At 42.1% G+C, this 16,456-nt stretch overlaps 1 protein-coding gene across 2 annotated transcripts in view; it reads right to left on the bottom strand.

Annotated features, from left to right (window-relative positions):
• CNNM2 (cyclin and CBS domain divalent metal cation transport mediator 2) overlaps positions 1–16,456 on the bottom strand; it is a 175,681-nt gene that overhangs the window by 12,901 nt on the left and 146,324 nt on the right. The window contains exons 4-6 of one of the 2 annotated variants that reach the window (XM_040254324.1): positions 16,085–16,254; positions 6,057–6,150; positions 2,858–2,923 (exon numbers count right to left, since the gene is read on the bottom strand). In XM_040254324.1, coding sequence (XP_040110258.1) covers positions 2,858–2,923; positions 6,057–6,150; positions 16,085–16,254 — 330 coding nt within the window. The remainder of the gene's footprint in view (positions 1–2,857; positions 2,924–6,056; positions 6,151–16,084; positions 16,255–16,456) is intronic. The other variant, XM_040254325.1, reaches the window with a different exon arrangement.

The following is a 16,456-nucleotide window of genomic DNA, read 5'->3' as shown; positions in this document are numbered from 1 at the left end:
GAAAGTCTGTCATCAGAGCTGTCAAAATCTGCTTCCTCAACCTCAAGTGACAGCCTCTCCACTCTATGGAGCTCTATCGAGTAACTTCCACTCCTCTGCTACTTGGAATAGCCCCTGAGGTGTTTGAAGATAGTGCTCTGAAATCTCTTCTTCTCTGGGCCAAATAATTCAACCATTCACCTCGCATTTTATCTTTTCTTAGCCCATCCGGACCACCATGTGAGAAACCACTGAGCAAAAGTCCCTGTTTAAATATGACAAACAGAATAAAACATGGCAAGTAATCAAGGAAGCTCATATGATGGGTTCATTGTCTCCCAAAATTTTCATGTCACAGCATTCTCTACAATTTTCCATTGTTGGTCAAAATTAAACTCAACAGCACTTCCTCACGTTGCTTCCACTTAAGAGAACATGGCAAACTAATGATTTATCAGATGTCTTCTATTTAGCAGGTGACCTAACTTTGATCAGATGGCCTGACTTCGCTAAACCTCAGATTCCTTATCTACCACCTGGCTTATAAGGTCTGATGATGAGTCGACATGAGACAAGGTAAAGCACTTAGCATTGGGTCTGACACCCAGTAAGCGCCAATGAATGAGCCTCGTTAACATTATCATAGGCTTTCCCCGAAGCCCCACCCCAGACCTCTCCACCATTCTCCTACCCTCAGTATCAAGCTTCTCTGCACTCTGGTAACTTTGCACAGGTTGACAGATGCAACCATCTGTGAAACAAGGGATCCCACTCTATCCCCAGGCTGTAGCCCCAAGTCTACAGATACTTCTGAAATGGTTTTTACTTCTTTGAGTTTCAATTTAATGTTATGAAAACAAGACATTTGGGAATGTTCTGGCTGTCCAGTGGTTAGGACTCAGCGCTTTCACTGCTGGGGGCCCAGGTTCAGGGAACTGAGATCCCGCAAGCTGTACGGCACAGCCAAAAAATAAATTATAAATAGATAAGTAAAAACATTTAAGGAGCGCTTTTCTTATTTGATCAGATCCTGTGCGTTGCCCGATCGCTGTCATGAGGCTTTCTGCTTCTCAATCTCCTGTTACTTTTCTCCTGAGGAGGATTACAGGGCAATTTCTCTGGTCTCCCAAGGTATCTACAGACTCCCAGTTAGCTTCCTCTCAGCCCACCAACCTCTGTTTTTTGAGAGATAAACCCTCCCCTTTGCCAGGAAACCACTGCCTGACATCACAGCCACAGCCCAGAGCAACAGACCATTTTCCAGGACCTTTTCTGCAACTTAACAGAAACCAGCACGCTCACCTTTTATCAGCATGTGGTGAGATGTGTAAGTCTTCACACCCAAAGATAACAAAGACTTCAAGTTGCCAGCTCCCAGTGCAGGTTTTGTTGCCAAATTTATGTGCCAAGGTTTTATGATGATAATTACAAAAAAAAAAAATCTATTTTAATTGCTCTTATGCCTTCTCAGAATTTTTTTTTTTTTTTTTTTTGGTCTTGGCTTATTTTATTCATCCTACCCAGGAATCCTTTCATTAGCTAGTAAGCTAGAAAAACACAATCAAGAAACAGCCCAACCTCCTCCCTTAGAGCCGTGAGGCCCTGTGTGGAACTGTTTGCAAATCACTGGTGTTGTTCAACCTCCATTCATCAGGTATCTTATTATTGTAATGCCAGCAGCCTGAAGGCCTGGACCCTCAAAATGGATTTTCTTATGACTAGATCAGATGGAACAGGCTGAACTATGAAATCACAGAAGTGAAACACAAACGACATTTCCAGGAGCTTCATCCAAAAGTCACTTTACTTCCGTATCTAGGACATTTTAAATCAGTAGCAGATGCCAGCAAATAAAAAGGGGAGAAAAAATACCAACATACATATAAATAAATATATGTTTATGTATACACATGTATACAAGCATATACGTATAAGCTGGTCAGATTCAAGCAGCCTGATTAATATCTTACGGCCAAACACCCTCAAATCTTTTAAGAACAAAGACCTGAAAAATATAACGTTCCTTCTAAGACAAGTAAGTATTGCCTCCTTTACCAAGTATTGGCATTTTAGACTTTTGCTGAAACTGGATGAGGAGATACAATTTCAGTCAGATTTTAAAATAGAAGCTGTATTGAACAAAATACAGAAAAACTGGACTACCAAGTAGGAAAGCCCAGCAATTTTAATTAAAGAGAGATTAAACCTTTGCCGTTCTCTTTAGCAGCTGGACACATTAGGAAGGCATGACCACATTCTCCTGCAGGGCAAGAACCAGGAGCTCCTTAAGAATGTGCACTGTACTAATTTCAAAAGGAAGAAAGCGCGACAGGAGAAGTGGGGCCACCTGCCTGACGGAGGGTGGAAATACATGCACCTCGTTCACGTGGACATCTGAAAAAAGGACCAAAGAAACAGGAATGCTGGGGCTTCCAAGGATGGAGAACCAAGGAAAGTTCACAGTCCTCCAGCCTTTTGGCTGAAGGTTTGGGGCCTATACAGATTCCACACACCATGACTCTGCTGAGGTCACCCAAAGAACCAAAGGGCAGCAACGAAACTCCAAGGTTGGCGGTGTGGGTGGGACTTACAGAGAACACTGGTGACTCACGTTAGAACCACTCTCCTTTCCCAGTGTGATCGCTGCTCATGTTTCAAGATTCCCTTCCCAGCTCCCAAACCCTCTCTGCCATCTGTTGAGGGTTAATGCCTTCCTGGGTAGCTCACTTTAGGTCCTAGAACAATGGACTTTTAAGAGCTCAAAGAAAAACTGAAAATGGCCTTAACCGAATAGAAGGAACAGACCTGGCCAGACAGGCTTTGGCGGGGTCAAGGGGGGTGATCAGAAGAATTATGAAAAAGAAACATGCAGAATTACCTGGAGAACCTGCTGCTAACAACTCTGTTCTGCTGACAACAAAGGTACGAGACAGGGACAAAGGAACTGAAAAATGGAGAAAAACAGGGTGAGACGGTTTCAAAAGGCAAGACAGGAGCTCTCTGTAATCAGGGGACAGGAGTGGTTACCTGTTCTACTCATACCAGTGTTCGGTTCCAGATATGCAGAAGCCTATATGATATTATATAAACCAAGAGAACACACACTGCTTTCCAGGAAGAGGAATATAGGGAGGCTGAAATCGGGAGAAATTCCACTCACATGCTTCTTTACTAACCTAGAAACCTCTTAAGCCATTAATACCCAATTGCGGTTTATAGCTCAAAAGGTGCTCTTAAGGACTTCAAATACAGCTAGCCACACAGACTGGGAGCTCGACCCGTCATCTGCCCCAGGAGCATGACCCAAGACGCTTTTGCCAAAACACCGCGATGTTCATTCAGTGCACAGCCTACAGCATCCCCGTCTCTGCCAAGCAATTAGTTATTCAATTCATTTACACTCTTAATTAGTCTGATTGTAACTTTGACCGGATTGTTTGAAATTGCCAAGTATTCCAAAGCAATTCAAAGTATCAGAGGAAAGTAATGGGTTGGCCAAAAAGTTTGTTCATTTCCCATAAGTGCTCACCCTAACGGACGTTTTGGGCAACCCAATAATAAAGAACATCATACGCAGATTTCCTGGGAGTAGCAGAGCAAAGTCAAACAAAATGCCCTACCAGGCAGGGGTCATATTTCCTGGGGAGGTTTTTTTTTTTTTTTAAATTGAGATTTAATTTGACAAATAACTGGGCAGGACTTGATAACTGATTACCACAGGGTTTTCTAGGTAATCAACAATAATAAATAGAAACATAATCTTGAGATTACAATACTAATGTACCTCTCAATGGATATACAAACTCCTGAATCCTAATTGTAAAATCAAGTAAAATGCTGGGCTTTTGTAGTAAGCAGGATGCTAAGTCTCTTCCTTCTGGACATTTACATACTAGGGAAGGCTATTACAGCTCCACATGCTTTCTACATGGAAGGCCTTCTCTTCCTTTTCTGAATGCGATTTACCCCTATATAAATCCACAGTTCAGTATGAACTGGGCTAATATTTAGGTTTCAAGAACTAGTGACCGATAAAAATGTACAACTTACATTTTCACAAAGAGGACTAGCTTTCTCTTCAAAGCCACCTTATACACTGATTCTGCTAACCTGGGGCTAACATGAGGATGGCTGACAAGCAAGAGTCACAATCTCAACACCTTGTGTTAATATAAACATTTCCTCTTGTTCCTTAAAGGTTACAAAGCCCTTGTATGAGTATCACCACATTCTACTCTAACAATCACAGGAGATGATCTTATATCCTTTTAATAGTGAGGAAGCCAAGGGCCTTTCTCAGCTGGGAGACCCATAAACGATGGAACTCAGGCTGTCACTCAGGTCTTCTCAACCTAGTTAAGAATGTCCCTGTCCTCTCACTAGCAGTGAAAATAGAACATCATCTTCAGGTTTACAGCGGATACCTACTAATTATGTGGGGTTCAACAGGCTTGTGCTCACACTGGGTGTCAGTTGGCAGTTGACAATGGAGATGCTGGCCCATGGAAGTCAGCAACCTGCACCAGGGCAGTGAGAAGATGCACGGCTGCAGGGGACAGCTGCAGGGGAGGCTCTGAACCTCAGAATTCTTGACCTTCTCTTGCTTTCTAACTGTAACATCTCTGGGTGCCTGAGACACCGTGTGATGCAGTAAATGAGGACCAAGGTCACAACACAGACTTGTCTGGAGACGTCCCCTCCCTTTTTGAGACTGGTTTTCAGAAGTGACAGCACCCTTCATGGGTGATTTTTAAGTTTGAGGTTTATAAGGAAGGTATTTCCTAGCAACACAGCATGTCATTAGGCATTCTGACCACAAGGTGGTACTCCAGGCCCTGTTTACCTGCCTGCCCTGCTGGTGCTGTGCTGACTCCTGCTCAACTCTTTTTGATCCCATGGACTGTAGCCCGCCAGGCTCTTCTGTCCATGGGGATTCTCCAGGCAAGAATACTGGAGTGGGTAGCCTATCCCTTCTCCAGGGGATCTTCCTGACCCAGGAACCAGGGTCTCCTGCACTGCAGGTGGATTCTTTACTAGCTGAGCTACCAGGGAAGCCCACCTGCCTGCCCAGTTAAAGCAAAAGAAGCTACACAGAGACCATTCAAGTCTCATCCCAGAGGTAAGCCAAGTCTCTGCAGCCACATTCCCACTAGCACAGACCCCGCTTTCTGGCATTTGTGTCAGAGCACTGGATTGATACCCTGAGGGTACACCCAGCCTTACTTGGCCGACTTAACTAGCCAGCTCTCTAGTTAAGAAGAACTATAGGCAATGGATATTTATCAACAACCTCAATTATCCTCAGAAAAGTGAAATTTTTAAAAGTCCAGAATAGTTAACACCTAAAAGATTCAACAGTATCCAGTGGTGGACAGGTGGACGTGAGACTACTGGAACCCTCATTAGCAGGGGCAGGCATGTGGAAACTCCTCAGCCACTATGGGAAACTGTGGGGCAATAGCTATTAACACGGGCCCCAACACTCCGCTCTTACATATAGACCTGACCGAAGTGTCTTCACCCAGGGATGTGTGCAGCGTTATGCCGCACAATTCACAGTTGCCTCCAATATGAAGCTACCCGTGTCCACCAGCACCGAAAAGAATAAACGCACTGGTGTATATGCACACACTGTGGAATGCTATACAGCAGTGAGAAGAGTGTAAGCTCGCACAGCAGTAAGATGAAGGTGACCAGGACAACACTGGGTGGGAGAAGCCAGATTCAGCCTAATAGTTCCGCTGAGCTGAAGTTCAAAAAGAGGCAAAACTCGTCAAGGCTCAGAAGTCAAGACAGTGGTTACTGCGGGGAGACAGTGACTAAAGGGGAGGGTGGTGATGCCCTTTCTGTCTCCCGATTTGGGAGTTAGTCTACACAAGAGAGCTGAATTTGTGAAAATGCTCAGACAGATATATGTATGAGGTGAGCAGTGTTTTTTGTATGCAACTTCAATAAAAAGTTCATAAAGTAAAGAAACAAGCGTTGCGTTTAGCCAGCAGGTACAGAGATAAAAGTGACAGTACAGGGCATTACTTCCTGACACCTAGCCGTGCCCTGAGGCTGACAAGGACACTCACCTGGGGAGGCTGTCAGGGCCATCACACCATAGTATGAAAAAGCACTGGCTTCAAACTTCATACCTTCTTTTCCAGCTTCTACTTCCACTTTCCCCTGTGAAAAGGAAAAAGCGAGCATTTTCAGCCTACTTATATGAACCTCTTTGTAAATTCTATGCAAGATTTAGTCCTTCCTCAGATTTTGGTCTAAATTCCCTTCCCAACAATACCAAGGAAGTAAAAAGCCTCAAGTAGCCCTTTCCCACTTAGACAGAGGAGAGGGTTCATGCATCTTAAATATGAGAAACTGGATTTAGCTGGAGGTGCACCGGGGATGGTAGTGTGATGCTTTAATTTCCACGAGTTCACTTAGTAGTCCCCAGCACCCCAGTTCATGGATTCAAGGATAGAAGGAAGGATGGGGCTCTTGCCCCATCCACGGGGCAACACTGAGAAAGCGCTCTGTGACAGTCATCCAGGCAGTCCCATGGGAGCCTGAGTCAGAGCAGAGTCAGGGTCAAGGGCCAACATGGTTTGTGACCACGGAACAGGGAGGACTAAACCGGTTCGTGAGGGCAGAACTCACTCTTCTCTCCCTATCATAGTCGTGACCAACTGAGCAAACACCCCGCAGGCCAATCCCTGGTCATCCAGACACCCAAGAGGCACCGTGACACTGTGGTACTTCTCTTGTCTTGGAAAAGCACCTTATGAAATGTCCATCCATTAGGACAAGACCTCTTCTAAGGTTCTTCCTTCTTTCCTTCCTCTAACTTGACCACAACTTCTTCACTCTCACCATTTCTTTTGGGACAGGCTGTGCTTTACTCATTCCCCTAGCCTTAGGGTTCACCATAATCTTTTCATGGTAGGTGATATCAACATGCATTTTTCTGGGCTACTGGAAAACCCTCATAAGCAAGTTGTATTCTAGATTTCTAAGCCAAGGATCAGGAAAGTCCTTGCTCATCTTACCTGTAATTCTTGCCTCTCTGGTAAGAGTGTACCTTCATGGTACATCCTTTACCATGCATAAACAAAACTGAAGCTACCATTTATTGAAGAGGAACTGTGCCAACAATCACACTGCTTTATTAACTCACTTAATGCTCACAATTCTATGAAGCAGACACAATCATCACCCTCATATAAATCAGGAGAACGGAGCTCAGAAAGATGAAGTGACCCAAGAACAAGCTCTTAATCAGTATGCTACACTGTCACCCACGAACACGAACTCTTTATCACTGTGATCACTCCCTTTTATTCTACACTAAATTCCCATTTATGGAAGTCTGTTCTCAAATCCTTTCCTCAGAAAACCATCTGTTGTCTCTCTTTTAGGTTTTCCTTCACTCGATGGAAAATACTAGTTTTATCAATCTCCAACCAATTCTCTCGCTATTATACAAAATCAACCTGCAAACCAAAAGGTGCTACAACCCTGACCACACAGGGTCCTATAGGAGAGGCTGCGCAGCCTGTGAGAAGACAGCCTTTGTGCTCCAAGAGCACAGTTCAGGTAAGGGGAGAGCACATGAAACTCCATGATACAAGGCAGTGAACAAAAATTCCACATGAGGAAAAAGACAAGAACACTACAAGGATTTCAGGGAGAGAGAGAAAAAAATTACTTCCTGTTCTTGTATAAAGACAAATTTTATACAGGAAGGAAAATCTAAGGAGGAGTAGAATTTGAGCCAAGAGAAGGGAACAGTGTCAAGGAAGGTCAGAGGTGGGCAACAGCAGGCTCAGTAGGTTTACCAGGGAAGAAGGGGAGACGGGTTTGAAAAGAGTTTGGTGAGCAGGTGGAGCTATGGAGCTCCTTGCAGGATGGGCTAGCTCAGGCAGGTTCTCAAGGTTTCAGGAAGATCAAGTCTAGAAGTACAGAAAGGCAGTAACCACAGGGCTGGAAAAAGATCGCCATGAGAGGAACCATGGATAAAGAATGAACATAATTTGGTGAAACCGTAAGGGAGAAAAGCATAAGGAGAGAAAGGAGGGGCGTCGAAAACTGCAAGAAAAGTTTGCTCTGAGTGACCTGAAGAACGGGGACTCCACGCGTGGAGGTGGAAACACTAGGAAGGGCAGTGATGGGAGCTGGGAAGAGAGGACGAACGTCCTTCAAGAAAACAAGACCTTTCGAAGAGCCCATCAAAAAGGCTGAAATGGAAGAACAAAGATCAGGGAAAAGGTCAGAAATGGAGATGGGGATGTGAGAAGAGAAAAGTGGGTGGAAAGAGAAAAGGAGCAACTGCAGACCATGACGGAGAGCAAGAGAAAAACAAACCACCTGCAGCCAAAGGGAAAACAGACACAAGTAGAACCAGACGACCGCATCACCGCAGAGGAGCAGAAAAAGCTCAGAGTGAAGGGACGGACGGCCACGTCACCGCAGAGAAGAGGAGCGGAAGAACCTCAGAGTGAAGGGACGGTCATCGTCACCAAGGAAGGCAGTGTGGCCTAAGGGGGCCTCTTCTCAAAGAAATCAGACAACGGATGGACAGGGAGCGCAGGCAAGACAAAGCACAGGAGGCAGGGCCACAGAGGGAGATGGCAGCAGGGTGAGGAGGGCGCAGTGGGGTTAATGAGGGCTGTTTTGTTGTTGTTTAGTTGCTAAGTTATGTCTGACTCTATAACGCCATGGACTGTAGCCCGCCAGGCTCCTCTGTCCATGGGATTTCCTGGGCAAGAATACTGGAGTGGGTTGTTTCCATTTCCAGGCAGAAAGGGAAGACGGTTAGTGGAGGGAGAAGAGGTGGGAACTAAGAGAGCAAAAGCTAAAAGTTGACAGGAAAGAATGGGAGGCAGGGTCCCTAAGAGAGGTAAGGAAGGACAATATTCAGAGATGGTAAGCAACAGAAATGGAAGTGCCCATTGGTGGATACCTTCAGATACATATCCATTTCGTCATGGACTAATCCTTGATTTTGTATCAGGGAGCTAGGATGCACATAGATGCTATTTGAAAATGTCTGCCGTGGTGATTGTAAACTCAAAAGTGGCTGCAAGACCATCTCGTAACCTGCATTTCTACGCAGAAAATCAGGAGGCAGGATCAAATGCTGTAAAGACTCATAATGACGTCCATCTCTATGAACCACCCGTTGATCTGGATCTTTTTTTTTTTTTTTAAAGAACAAGTGACAGGGCCTTCTGTGTTCTGTGTCCCTGCAAATGGGTATCAGCTCTGGAACCTCTGGCATCCGGCCTCTCGAGAGACTCCCCACAAGCTGTCAGTTAGACCAGGACGGCTGCTCAAAGATTCTTAGCTCCCTCAGGTGATCTCTCCCTGCTCCCTAAGACTGGCTGGCAGGCAGAGGAAGATCAGCTACCTTCCTTGTGGAGTCTACCGAGTCTAGATCCATCGGATTAAAGGCAGGTATACTAGGTCAGTGGTTCCCAGCTTATCCCAAGAACTAGGAAAATCCATCTTCCTCCTCAGGAACAAAGAGAGTGTTGCCACATTTTTATTTCATAAGAGATATTTTTTTTAAACACAGCTATCTGTGTGAGACCATGATTTCACAGAAGCCCAGATATTTTAATCCCCAATAGAGAAAATACATAATTTCAGAATGTGTGCTTAGTCGCTCAGTCGTGTCCGACTCTGACCCCATGGACGGTAGCCCGCTAGGCTCCTCTGTTCATGGGGATTCCCCAGGCAAGAATACTGGAGTGGGTTGCCCTGTCCTCCTCCGAGGGATCTTCCCAACCCAGGGATCGAACCCAGGTCTCCTGAATTGCAGGCAGATTCTTTACCAACTGAGCCACCAGGGAAACAAACAATATACACAGCTTCATGAAGAACTCATGGCCACTGTCATTTTTTCCCCTCATTTTGCCTCAAACTGGAGAAAACTTTGTCAGGTACCAAGCATTTAGGAACTGCCGCCCTAGGCTAATCTCGCTTCATTTATAAAACAGCACTAGAGAAGATGACCCCTATGGTTCTTTCAGTTCTAACATTCTGTGATTCTACAACCCCCCAAAACCACCCAGCCCTCCTCTAGAGTGAGGCTTTCCTGACCGGCAAGTTTTAAAAACATCCAGTGAATACATTTTTATTCATCTGTGTGTGTCAATGACTCAGAAAAGTGACCACTTTTAAGTAAACCTATCAGTACACGAAACAGGGCTGCCCTTTGAGGAAATATCTTGCTGGGCTCAGAACTCAATCAGGGAACTTCTCAGATAACAACTTTCTATATAGGGAAGGGGCTACGTATCAACTTTACTTTTGCAACATTCATGGCTTTGCTCTAGCCTGTCACCAAAAAAAAAAAAAAAAAAAAATTGGGACAGGGCAGGACAGACTCCCAAAGGAAGAAGGGACATCACATGGGTAAACTGACAAACAGGAAGAAGGCTTCACTGCCTCAAGCAAAGCTGGCTCCTCGAGTAAAGTGACTCCCACAGGATCCCACCTTTCCTGGGAAAAAGGTGTAACTCCTTTCAAAGTTTCCAAGCATCCACAAAGTGCTCAGCGGTCAGGTGGACCTGGCCTCAAGGGAGAAGCCTCAGCTGTCCTCGCTGGCACGAACAAGGTCAAGCGATCAGTGGAGGCCGTGGGCTCATGGCTGAAGACCCTCAGATCCCGTATGTTGAGCAGCTACTTGGTCTCCTGCTCACTCTGGAATTGAGTTCTCTTTTTATTTCCTGTTTTTAAAGTCATCGTCACAAAGTAGGCTTTGACACATACAGGGAGATACCATTAAATGCCAGGAGTACAAATGCCAGGTCACCAGCACTACCCAATAGGAAGAGGAACATCACCCATTCATTCTAAAGCAATATTTTTCTATCTGGAGTCCACAGATGTAGTCCTGGGACTCAGCAAGTTCATAAATGCTTAAATCAAAACAATTTTTTGATGGTCAAAAATTAATGTACACATATTTCAGGCTATCTGGTTGACTATCATCTAACCAAATGCTACCACCAGATGTCAGTGCCAGCACTTGCCTTTACTGCTCAGATCTCTCTGTGAGAAGCTGTTACTACATGAATCATTGTGGCTAAGCCTTCTACTCATCCAAATGGGAGCTTGTTAAGACTCCACCTTAGATGTAATGAATCCTCAAGAGATTCCCAAGCACACTGAAGTGTGAGAAGCACTGAGCCAAAGATAAAGCAGTGAGGAGGACTAAACATAGAAATAATCTGGTCACACCCAGCAGAGGCCAACTAACAGCACAACATACTGTACAAACATACAGAGTAGCTCAAACAGCACAGGGCGGGAGGGTGCCATCCCCACCAGGCGCAGGGGAGCCGAGTGCGCTGGATGCAAGAGCAACAGTCTGGGACCACTGGCACTTTCCTGTCAGCCAAACAACATCATTTACACATTTAAAGTGCTAATTACAAACCTGTTCTCTTTATTGTTCTATACAAGAGTTCTCAGCTCAAAGGATTCAAAAGGAACTTTTACTGGTTTCATACTGGGTTGGCCAAAGAGTTTGTTGAGGTTTTCTGTAAGGTGTTATGGGAAAACTCAAATGAACTCTTTAGCCAACCCAATATTTATACATACTTTTTTTTAAAAAAATAGGATTGACGCTAGGTAGCTAATTTTTTTCTTTAATGTGACTGTGTTATCAGTACATGAGTCAAGAGTGAGGAAACATTATCCACTGAGAGACATAAGATCCTGCAACTCAAAACTCCATGAGAAGCTTTGATATTGAAGGCTTAAAATTCCTTTCCCAAATAACAGGTGAAATGATATTAAGTATTGTGTTTTTTGTTCACTGTTCATCATGGATTTTTACAGTTTTTTTTTGTGTGTGTGTGGGGGGTTTGTTTTCTAAAATCAAGAATGGATGTTTACCTCTGTCAGTTGCCTTTTTGATAACTATCGCTAGTATAAGGATTTTTTCTTTTACTGTTTTCTTAATTAACATGGCATATTTAGTTTTGTTGTCCTTCTATTAAACTGGCCCTGAATTTCTAAAATAATCCTAATTCAGTCACAGTGAATAACTCTTTGGATCTACTGTTGGTTTCTAACTGCTATCTTTTTATTTAGGAATTCTCCATCAATGTGGATAAGTGAGACTGGCTCACAATAGTATTTACTCAGACTTAATTAGATAAGGCCATGTTGTCCTAAAGAATCCATCTGACTGTCAAATCATTTTTTTCTATTTGTGTAATATAGAAATTGAGTTCTTTAAAGTCTCAACTTTTCCCCCAAGCAATTCTTTTGATTCTAGCTGCTTTTCCGAGGGGCAAGGGAGAACTTCTAGTTTTGCTTTTTCTCTTATCAGATTAATTATGGCATGAGAATACTGAGTTTGTTCATCTTTTAGAAGAACCAATCTTGATTTTGCTTATGATATGTAGAGTTTTTTTCATTTTAAAAGTTATTTTCATGATAATCTATTATTTAATTTGTTCTTTTGAGTTTGTCGTTTTACTCTTTTTCTATTACAGAAAATTATAGGTATCTTTTTTCTTATGCAAATACAGAAATAAAAGTTTAAAATTTGACATATTATGTATACAGTATTTATATTATTTAACAGTCTTATGGTATTTTATGATAATCTATGTATTTTCTCCCTAATTCAGTTGCTACTTAGGGTTTTTAGTTTGCCATTAATTCACAATTTTTAACATATTTAAACAGGTAGTACATACACATGGAAATTCAAAAAGAGAAGTAAGTTTCCCTTCCACCCTATTTCTAGTTCTCCAAACCTCCTCCTCAGAGGCAATGATTATTATGTGTGTGTAAAGGAAGAATGTAGGTTCCTTTAATACAAATGAGAACATCTTATACTGTCTGTTCTATGCCTTATATACACATCTTTGTAAGAGAACTGACAATTTTAAAATAGCTCTGTACTTACCAATTATGCATTTTTATGTTTAATTTTATTTCATTATGATCTGTGCAGATTGTTTTTATGAAGTTTCTCTCTTTCTGAATTTACTAGACGTTACATGTGACAGCAAATGACCAATTTTTATGAATGTTTTTTAAGTGTATTTAAAAAACATTTATAAAATGTTTTTGAAGTGTATTTCCCTAGCTTTATATTTAATTTTCTTCAACTTGGTTAATTTTGTTTTATTATGTACACAATTTAAAATAATTTTTTCTTCCCTTTTTAAGATGGTAGAAAAAAAATTTCCATTAAAATTATGTTCCTATCCATTTCCATTATTTTATTAAATTATTTAAGGTATATAGAGCCAATAAAGTTTTCTTTCACTATTTACTGTGTTTTTATCCAAATACATTTTAGTTAAAAAACTATTTTCTCAGATAAAACTTGAAAGTGCCTTTTTATTCATCTGTAGTGGGAGGTATGTGCCCCATAACCTATAGGATTTTCTTTTAATTAAGCTTACTTAAGTGGTTTGCCCTTTGAATAAATTAAACTATTTCATCTAGAGTTTAAACTCAAAATGATGTTTCTATTTATAATTATATTCCAGACATTTGATAAGAGTTTTCAAGTGTCTTCAGAAGAGGGCAGCTCACTAGCCCTGGGACAGGAAGGAAAGGCAGCTACTGCTGCTTTCTACTAACTTAATCCTCTTAAAATACAGTGGAACATAGTCAATAATCTGGCATGAATTTCCAATGATGGATTAGTGATATTTTAGCTTGGACTATCTGTATGGGGCTTTCCAGGTGGCTCAGTGGTAAGGAATCTGCCTGCCAAGGCAGGAGACACAGGTTTGATCCCTGGGTCTGAAAGAATCCCTGGAGGAGGAAATGGCAGCCCACTCCAGGATTCTTGCCTGGGAAATCCCTCCAGAGGAGTCTGGAGGGCTACAGTCCATGGCGTCAGTCAGACATGACTGAGCGACTGGGCATATGTTAGACTGACAGGGTATTAGATTTCATTTTGTCATACTCTGGGTACCTCAAGTAACTGGCTGGCTCACAAGAACATGACTTTCACCAAACTCTGTAATTTGAACACCTCCATAAATCCTGTAAATCTTTATAAAACCCTCATGACATCATCAGTTCCAAGAACTTGTCACATTTACAAAAATATTTAACATAACACAGGTATTCAAATATAGTTACATAGACATAAGAGCCTTCTGAAAACTAAAGATTTATTTACAAAGGAACAAAGATTATGAAGTCCCTCTTCCATAAAATCTACTTTTAGATCCGTCGGCCAGGAAATGGCTTTCTTGCATACCAACAGAGCATTAATGAATCAGAATTCATAAATGCTAAGTATATAAAAATCGACAATTGAAAGCCATAGAGTTTCTACTCTTACTGAAATTCACAATGTCAATCCTCAGAGTTCTCCAAAACAAACTGTCTTTAATGTCATTTAGCTTCTCTAGGTTTAAGGAATATTCATATCGACCTTTTATGAGAAACATGAATGCTTTACTCCTTCACTGTAGTAAATAAAATTAATTCCCAATAGCCCCATCAGAGTTTCAAGCTCGTCTATCCTCAGAGAAACGAAAAACACAGTTCAGGACTGAATGAGACTAAGTTTAGTAGAAGCATCAGGGTACTGACTTAGAAAACCTGCAAACAGAAGTTTCCAAGAAACACCCTATGAAAGCAGCATATACCCAGTTAATCCAGATTTTTCTACAGCTCCTGACTTCTGCATCCAGAATTCACTGTACAGGCCAAACATAGGGCATGAACACAACACTTCCCAGAGTTCCCAACATCTAGACATTTGATAAAAGTTACTTTCAAATAAAAGAACTTTAGTTCATTTAGATAACTAGGACTTGCTAGATGCAAACTGTTGATGGGTCTGCTGCTGCTGCTAAGTTGGGTCAGTCATGTCCGACTCTGTGTAACCCATGGACTGCAGCCTTCCAGGCAAGAGTACTGGAGTGGGGTGCCATTGCCTTCTCCGATAGATGGGCCTACCAAGTGCTAATTATACTCTTACAAAGATCCTTCCAATTCTTACTAGGAAGTAACCAAGAAACAGGAGAATGCTAAAAGGGCTAGTAGTCTCATACTGAAATACATTCAGAATTCCCATAAAAGTAAATGTTGACTAAAGCAGTACGCTGCTGCTGCTGCTAAGTCACTTCAGTCGTGTCCGACTCTGTGCGACCCCATAGATGGCAGCCCACCAAGCTCCTCCGCCCATGGGATTTTCCAGGCAAGAGTACTGGAGTGGGGTGCCTCCGAAAAAAGTATAAGAAATCAATAAAACTAGCACACTGTTCTTTGTACTATCCATCTTGGTCTCCATGCCAAGAACTGTGCTCTACCAGGTGACACTGTGAGATAACAAGGGCCTCCTGTCAACTCAAGTACAGAAGACCCTCTAAGAGGGCTCAGAATGGAGGGACCTTCTCACCTTATACAGTGGATTATGTTATAGTAAAGAAGGAGGTAAGTAACCATTGCCATGAGGGGCTGTGATTACCCATCAGTTGCTCATTAAAACAGAATCTGGTAAAAAAAAAAAAAAAAAAAAAAAAAAAAAAAAAAAAAATTGTTAAAAAAAAAAAAAAAAAAAAAAAAAAACAACAGAATCTGGTTAGTAACCAGGAATAAAAACAATTTATTCAGGTTTTTCCATAACACCAAATGAACTTTTGGGCCAATCCAATAAATGGATTATTTTGATGACATTAAGAGAAGAGATAATAAGGAATCTCTAAGAAGCTGTGTATGGCCAAGTCTTAATGAGGGGTGGAAGAAAGAAAAGACAATGAAAAGAAGACCCAAGGAACTCACAACAGTGACATTTCAAATGTCCAGCCAAGATTTAGACACACACAGTTAATTCCCCAAACTCTTCCAAAAAACAAATAAACACATGCCTGAATTCACCCTTCTTCAAAGGAATGCCTCAATGCCTCAGCAATCACCAAGTGCCTATCAGTATTAGAAATTAAAGTAACTAACGACACTGCTTTTGCAGATATGAAAACAGGGAGATGAAATTCTCCCACATATAAGGCCACCCCAGAAGGTAAGTGTGTAATCCTTGACACCCATTCACCTACACCAAGTCTCCTCCGAGCTGGAAGGGTGGGTACTCAATGAGATCAAACAACTATTGATTAGTACTTCTGACCTGCAAAATGAGAACGAAGTAGTCTACAGGTTTGTTTCGCTGGTAGAGGTAGTATTCTGGAGCTTTCTTGTTCTTCTCATCATACTTCAGTTCCTGGATGACATTGGGGTGCTTTAGCAGCCTTAGAAGGATCTTCTCTGACATCTGGGATGGGCTAAATGCTTCTACTTCTATAGATATAAACACAACTTGATATTACACTTCAAATGGATGGAAAAAAAATGATGCTAGTGATTAAAGTGTTTAAAGAATACTTGGAATCGAAGCAATACAGCATGGATTAATGAGACTTCCGTTTCGTGATCCACTGGGGGCAGATAACCTGGGAGAAATTAGAAAATGCTGAATTCTCATGTTTGTTGCTTTAGAATT

This window comes from Oryx dammah, unplaced genomic scaffold (assembly GCF_014754425.2).
Source record: "Oryx dammah isolate SB20612 unplaced genomic scaffold, SCBI_Odam_1.1 HiC_scaffold_14, whole genome shotgun sequence".
NCBI lineage: Eukaryota > Metazoa > Chordata > Mammalia > Artiodactyla > Bovidae > Oryx > Oryx dammah.
This window is presented reverse-complemented; position numbering and strand designations above follow the sequence as displayed.